The 7,858-nt window shown below is 36.4% G+C and overlaps 1 protein-coding gene across 1 annotated transcript; it reads right to left on the minus strand.

Annotated features, from left to right (window-relative positions):
- Nucleotides 1-2,613: 2,613 nt before the first annotated feature.
- LOC110102632 (U-box domain-containing protein 3) lies at nucleotides 2,614-6,273 on the minus strand. Its single transcript, XM_020831054.2, has 2 exons — nucleotides 5,939-6,273; nucleotides 2,614-3,758 (listed from the first exon to the last, which is right to left on the minus strand). The coding sequence occupies exons 1-2, from the start codon at nucleotides 6,214-6,216 to the stop codon at nucleotides 2,906-2,908; spliced, it is 1,131 nt and encodes a 376-aa protein (XP_020686713.1). The 5' UTR covers nucleotides 6,217-6,273; the 3' UTR covers nucleotides 2,614-2,905.
- Nucleotides 6,274-7,858: the final 1,585 nt, after the last annotated feature.

Below are 7,858 nucleotides of genomic sequence, written 5' to 3' on the forward strand. Positions count from 1 at the left end.
TTTCTAATGGCCGACTCTAAAAATATAAATAATTATTTTTGTTGGAGATAATTTCACCTAAAAAAATATTATAAATTTCTATTTTTTACCATTATTTTACATTATAAAATAATATAAAAATTTGAGTTAAGACCGTTGACCGTATTATTTTGCCGGGCGTAACGGAGACGGTGGTGGTCCCATGGAACACGTGGCTCGCTGCTGCTCAGTAATAATTTGACTATGAGTGGCGGTGTGTTCAATTTGTGCGACAAAACAGAGAAGACAGTTTTTATTAAATAAAAGGTCTGTCATCTCTTCAATATCTCTTCGTGTCGAATTGGTAATTGCTGTTTTTGCTGTTGTGTGTTCGGACTGTTGTGAAACTAAACGTACGCTAAATAATAGAAAATGTTAACACTATATACAATGCGAAAATCATGTGCAAGATAAAAACAAACAAAAAGGTGTATTTATAAAATTATTATCTAATTGTTTTATTTATAAATTCATTTATTTATAAAAGTGCACAATAAAATTATAGCTTTTATTTTTTATTTTAATTAATTTTTGAAAATTATCCCCCATCGAGCTTAGCTAGGTTGGTAGGCAAGCGTGATTGGGTACCCTCGACTCACATTCGATTCACCTCCCATGCGGCGCGACCCCTTCAGTTGGGAGAAAAGAATGGTCCGGTATTTATAGGGTTGGTTACCGAGGGATTAGTTATGCAGTCAAGTACCTCTTTTGAAGATGACAGCGGGTAGATACCCCGTTCAAAAAAAAAAATTGAAAATTTGGACATGACACAAATATAAGTATCAATTAATTTTCTTTTTTGAATGAGTATTAATTTCATTAATAACAAAACTTTAGATATTACGTAAATAATTTTCCATCTTTTATTAGAGAATTATGCAAATATTCTAATTAAAATTTTTGTACTAAAAGATACTTTAAGAAGCAGTAAAAAAGCCGTATCAAATGAAGTCTAAGACTTAAAAAATGAGTGGCTCTAAATTTCTTTATACACAAAAAAATAATTATAGAGATATTAATGTTTTAATGCCAATAAACAAGAGAGAAAATAGCCACATACTACAAAAATAAAAGCTGAAGTACATAGAGAAGAAGTTGCCATTGTTCTTATCATCTTTCCTTCTGTGCTATGAGAGCTTAATCCTCTTAACTCCTCTAATACAAAAGCTTCCCACTAAAATGGCTAAAAGCTTAAACATGTCTCTCTCTATGATCAGTTGAATTCTTCTATAAAGCCACTCAATCAAAAGAGATTATTCTATGCTGAGACCGGATGCAAAATGCTGTTCAGATAAAAACCAAAATGCGCTATGTCATCAGTACCGAGCCGCAGTACTGAGTCGCGGTACAGAGCAAGGAGTGACGTGGCGCATTCTGGTTAGTCTTCAGACGGCATTCGGCGCCCGCACAAAATAATTAATCATAAACCAAACCATCTCTCTGTTGACTTTGATGGAAGCCAGATATTTAGCTTTTCCTATTAATGATATAACTATCTTCCACAACTATAACACTCAGGCTTCGTTTTGGACGGCTTTCTTACTGCTTCTTAAAACGATTTTTTAATACAAAAAATTAAAATTAAAAAGTTTCGTTTGATTAATCAAAAGTAGGAAAGTATAAGCAAAAGAATTAAAAAAAAAATCAAATGGGTCACTATTAAGTTTGTTGATCAACACGAACCTAACCCATTAATTTAACAGGTCAGAAATTTTGGACCCAAACTCAACTCGAAATGATCGACTTCAATATGAATTTTATGGCCTAGACCTGTGTTAGATTGTCAGACCGGGTCATTTATTAACACCCCTAGCTGATACTAATTCAAGCCATTGTTTTATTTCCAAAATGGTCAAAATCTTACAATTAGGTCACCAAATCATAAATCAATATACAATTGCAACTGCTATTTTGAGCCGGTTCACAGTCAATATATTATTCATGAATGAAAATGAAACCTAAATGATCAAAAGAACAAAGAAAAAAAAAATCAGCATAATGGCAGATACCGTAATTTTATGTAATATACTTATGCTGATATTATTTACAAGCATAATATTATAATCAAACATAATAAAAAATAAAACCAAAAAGTGTGATAAGGCTGATGGTGAAAGCCTCAGGACCAATATACCTCGCTGCATTTAATCAAACAGTTCAGAAATACTAATGTAGAAAAAAAAAACATAGAATTTTTTTTTTTTAGAAACGGATCTATCTACCCGCTGTCACTCCAAAGGAAGCACTTGGTAGAGTAACTAAACCCTCGGCAGAATCTAGCGAGGCCACCCACCAGCATCGGGCCCACACTTGCTTTGCCTCCACTGAAGGAGAAATTATTGTATGCGGAATCCAAATGCATTCGAAGAATAATCCGGATGCGCCACGTCTTTGGATGCACTGGGCCCCACTGACATGGCATGCCCGGATTCGCCTCCGAACACGTTCGGATTCCGCACACAATAATTTCTCCCACTGAAGAGGCTAGGCCGTAGTAGAGGGGATTCGAAGCCGGGATGAGTGGTTCCCAACCGTTCTCGCCCACCAACCACCCTAAGCCTTGACGGGTACAGAGAAATATTTCAGTAGAAGATATTTATAAGGAAAAAAGAGCAATGGACATTACAATTCCAAGCAAAGTACAGAGTTCCAATACGAGATTACAACTAAAAAGAAAAAGGTAAAAGAGAGAGGAAAATAAAAGTATGGACTCTTAAACCAGTCACCTGATACCAGAGTGGCCTGGACTGGCATTCTATCAAACAGTGGTGGAATCAGCCTTGTAAGTATGTATCTCATAGAAACATAATGTCCCAAACGCTAATTCTCCCACCACTGCTACCAAAATCTTATTCCAGGTAAAATTTTCACAACTAAAAAATCAGGTTCATTTTAGAGGAACCTCAGAGTTGCAGCTATTGAGGGGAATCTCAGATGGAGTGCAGATTAAAGCCCTCTGCTGCAAATGCCTCAAGCTTTGTTCCATGCTCACCTGCACCATTTCAGCAAGCATCTTCTTTGCCTTCCCTGCACAATCTTCACCTTCCATTCTTGAAACAATGGTGGAAACTATGTTATCCAATGTGTCTGTTTCCAGTTCTGATCTCTGATATGGAGAATTTCTTAGCAAATGCAGTAGTTGTTTGGCTTTGGATTGAGATCTTGGTGTTCCATGAACCGTGAGCTCGAGAAGGCCTGGAATCACGCCTTCTTTGAGAATGATCTCTCTGTATCTATTTCTATCACTCTCACACATGGCTAGTAGGGCACTAACAGCATGCTCTCGGCCATGGAGAGAGCCATCTTCGAGCACTTCGACGAGCGTAAGCACTCCTCCTTCCTCAGCTGTTAGAGCTGTTCTTGCTTCATCGTAGGCAAGGAGAGATTCGAGGATGGCGCAACACTTGTCTGCAGTTTTGGAAGATTTATTGCAGCTCTTGAGGACTGTAATCAATGGGGGAATTGTCTGTGATTTGAGGATGGCTTCGAGGTTGGAGGTGATTGTCAAGAGGTTATAGAGAGCCAGGATTGCGTCAATCTTCGCTTGCGGGTTCCCGATCTTTAGAATTCTGATGAGGAGAGGGATGGCGCTGGTGGAGCTAATGATAGGCTTGTTGATAGAAGTGGCTGAGAGGGTGAGGATGACAGCAGTGGCATACTCTTGTAAATTTGAGTTTGTTGATTGCAAGAAGCAAATGAGGGGTTCAAGTGCTCCGGCATCGACAATCTTGATCTTGTTCCTGAAATGTGAAATAGTGGATTAGTAAATGCTGGAAATTAGTTGATGATTCAATTCATTGAGAACAAGTAAAGTTCAGAAGAGGAGTACCAAAGAAAATGAAACAAATATTAGACATCAGTATACAAAGTAAAGTTCAGAAGGTTCTTTATGGTGATGAAAATAGAGGAAGAATATTTTACTATAAAGGAATATGTTAGGAAGTACTTGAAGATCTCAAGTATAACCTAATTATTTTGGCAAAAACAGCGAGAACTTCCACAAATCCAATGAAAAATCAGAAAAACAGTAGTTTCTATTGCAATAATCAAGATAACATAAGGAAAATACCAAGATACAATCGATCCTCGTTTCGAGAGGAGGATCTATCTCTCCCAAATCCCTAGACGCCGCTAGAGCCCAAGACACCTAACTCCAAGAACGAAAACAACCACAATAGTTTGCATAATCCTAATCCTAATCTTTTCTTCCTACTTAAAGCATGCAATTAAACCTCCTAAGCACAATTATCGCCTTAGCCCTAGCCACCCCCCTCCCTTCCTATTTGAAAACATGAGTGGGAAGTGGGAACCACCCATGCTTGGGCAGCAAACTCAAGAGGGCGGACCCTGCTTGGTCAGGCCCTTGTATACTTGGGCCGGCCCTTGGCAAGTGGCCGGCTGGACCGGTCCATCATGGACCGGTCTACCAGGATAACACAAATTATAGGTGAACTTTAGCTAATTGTAACATCACAATCAGAGGAGAAAATAATCAATTGAAATAAATTAATCACCCATTTTCAATCTGTAAATGTACAAACACAAGTTGCTTAGCATTCAAGCATAAGGCAACACTAATCATCATCTTTTTTCATGTTTAACCAATCAATAGCCACAAGAAATTAGTAAGTTGCATCCTTATTATGTAATCCACCTTTAATCAGACTAAGTCTTTGTTTGGGATGTTTTTTAATTGCTTTTTAAAGCAATTTTCTAGTACAAAAATTTAAATTTTTGTACTAGAAAGTTATTTTAAGAAGCATTAAGAATCCATCCCGAATGAAGCCTAATTTAAACTTCTAAAGCTTAAGCAACTAGATTATTATAAAATACATATAAAGCATGATTATCTTTTGCTTGATTAGTCCCCATGTGGAGACACGATGCAGTGCAGGAAAAAAAAGAAGAAAATGCTTAACATGGATGGATTTCAATGACAGATGTGGCAAAAGTAATAGATTTAGATAAAAAAAAAAAAGATCACCTCCAGCTTACAATCTCATTATTATAAATTACTAGAATTTCTTAGTAAACATCACCTTAGCTTCTTTTCCATAAATTCAGTAAGGATCCCAAGACAAACTCATCAGAAAATTTAAATGAGGATATACTGGCTCAAAGCTGCCACGATATGTTTTCAGCACTCATCTAAAAACAAATTCAATAACTATCAAGCTCATATTGACTAATCTTGGATCTTTCTCTTATTATCCATTTAAGTTATACCAGAAAATGACATCAAATTGAAACCTATAATAATCCTAAATAATCTTGAAGGCAGAGATTTTGTCAGGCTTACTAGGAACAAAAAACAAAGCTTGAATTCAATTCAATCTAACTCAAATCACACGAATTACTATTGAGATTATAGTAATAACCAAAGAGAATTTACAAATTACTTCGAGCTATTCAATCAAATCCACAAAATCAATCATCCAGAAAAGCATAACAATTCTACAAAATCATAACAACAGAGATTTCAACTTTTCCCCCTTTCAAATGAAACTATAGCTAAATCAATGGAAATCCAGAGAAAACCAGTAGAATTCAATCAAGGAGTGCAAAACTCCAAACAAAATCAACTGTTGTCGTTGAGGGCTATACTGAGAAGAGCAAGAATGTCAGCCAAATCGCAATCCAGTTTCTCATATAAAACTAGTTAGCATTTAGAATCAAAATATATGCATCGATACTGCAATCAAAGCAATAATCCAAGACAGTTTCTAAATTCCGTAAAGCGATCGCATCAAACCCACCAAACCAATCCTCCAATAAAGCATATAGAGATCAATTGAACAGAACAATAACATCAAAGATTTCATCGTGACCCCCTTTCCAATCAAATTATACAAAAATCAGCGAAAAACCAAATCAAAACAGTAGAAACCGAACCGAGGGCGAAACCCACAACCCAAATTACCTCTCATCCTTCACGGCGAGATTGAGAAGAGCAAGGATGGCGACCTCCGCACACTCCAAATTCTCATCCCGCAGCATCACTACCAACGGCTCTATCGTGCCGGCGAGATGGCGGCGGTGCCTCGCCGACGTCTTGGTAAGCCGGCGAACCTCCCTCGCCGCATCCATCCTCGTTTCTCTATCCTCCGACCACACCCCGTTCACAATGGCCTCCAGTGCCTCTGTCGCCGCAGTTCTCACGCCAGAACCCTCGCCGCCGGCGAGCCTCCCGGAATCCATCTCCTATTTGGCCTCCGCCGATAAGAACTTTGTTAGGTTCTTATACGACCCCAACCGTAAGATTTAACGGCGCTTTTAACTGCTAGCTGACGCTATGTGTTGGTTAGCTTGAATTTTGTTTTATTTTTTTCTCATGATGGGGCCCACAGCTTAGTGCACTGAATATACTGTGCAAGCCGCTTAAGAATTCTAGAAATTTTGCATGCTTTTGTGAAATTTTTTTCCCTTATTTTAAATAATAATAATAATGACACGACTAGAAATCCGACTCGGAAAAATTCAGGTTAGGGTCAACCCGGATCCGAAATGGGTCGACTTCAGGTTCAGCAAATCAACCTGTTTCAAAAATTGGGTCGGATTCGGGTTGACCCAACAACTCAAAATTGACACGAAAACTCAAATTTGATCCGAAAACCCGTGATTGGCCTGTTTTTGATCCTAAAATTGAATATTGACCCGAAAACTAGCAATTTTGGGTCAATCTCGGGTCATTTGTGTCTGGTCGAGTTGACTCGGACCCGAATCGGGTCGGGTTCAGGTTGACCCGAATAGTGCCGGGTCAGTTTCGGGTTCGATCCGAACCCGACCCATTGACCCGAATTGACACCCCTACCTCCAAGTTAATATTTCATAAGAGCACGAAATTAACAAATATAATAATATAATTAATAATAAATATAAGGATAAATTCTAAAATAATTCTAACGACCAACTAACGGCGTTAAGCCTGCCGCCCAGTATTGGCAAGCGAGATTTCCATCGAGATAATTTCTTATAGAAGATTTTATATAGATCATGCGCTCATAAGGATTCCACGTGTCACGTTACTAATTTTTTTTATCAAAAAAAAATATATATTTCTTTTTTCCAAGCACTATGTAAGTAAATTAATTACGAATCAAATATAAAAAAATATTTTAAGATATTTTTAAAAAAGACTACGTGGCGACGTGACGTGAAGACCCAAAAATTATAGGATATTTATGTAAAAAAAATTTTGCACCTTTTTCTCTGAATATAATTGCTGCATTCTTAAGAAAATAAAATTAAGGCACATTTTATATAGATATTTGATTCACTAATAGTTTTAGATATTTTAGTATTAAGTTTTACATATTTGTTATTATTTTTATGAAAATATTTATGATAAAAGTAAATTTTTTAGCAACTTTATATTAAAATTACACTAAGAAAATGTTTTTACAGCATTTTAAAAGACTTTGGCGATTCACTGTGAAATTCATCTGCTAGAAATATATTTCACTTTTGTTTTACAAATGTTAGTAAGTCTTAATGCAGCATTTTATTTTTAAGCTATTGAAATCACTAAAATATGAACAAAATTTAGTCTTCGTTTGGGACAGCTTTTTTACTGCTTCTTAAAATAGCTTTATAGTACAAAAATTAAAAATTTTGTAGTAGAAAGCTGCTTTAAGAAGCAGTAAAAAAGCCCTCCCAAATGAAGCCTTAAACTAGAAGTGGGTGCTTTGAAAGAATTTTAGCAAAATGGTGGTTTAAAAAATTATTTGCGAGCTTAAAATACTAATTACAAAGGTTTTAAAAGCTAATATTATATTTAACTTTGATGACTTATGTTTCTTTTGGAATGATTTTTTTATTGTTTCTTAAAATTATTTTTTTG

Source organism: Dendrobium catenatum, unplaced genomic scaffold (assembly GCF_001605985.2).
Source record: "Dendrobium catenatum unplaced genomic scaffold, ASM160598v2 fragScaff_scaffold_1608, whole genome shotgun sequence".
NCBI lineage: Eukaryota > Viridiplantae > Streptophyta > Magnoliopsida > Asparagales > Orchidaceae > Dendrobium > Dendrobium catenatum.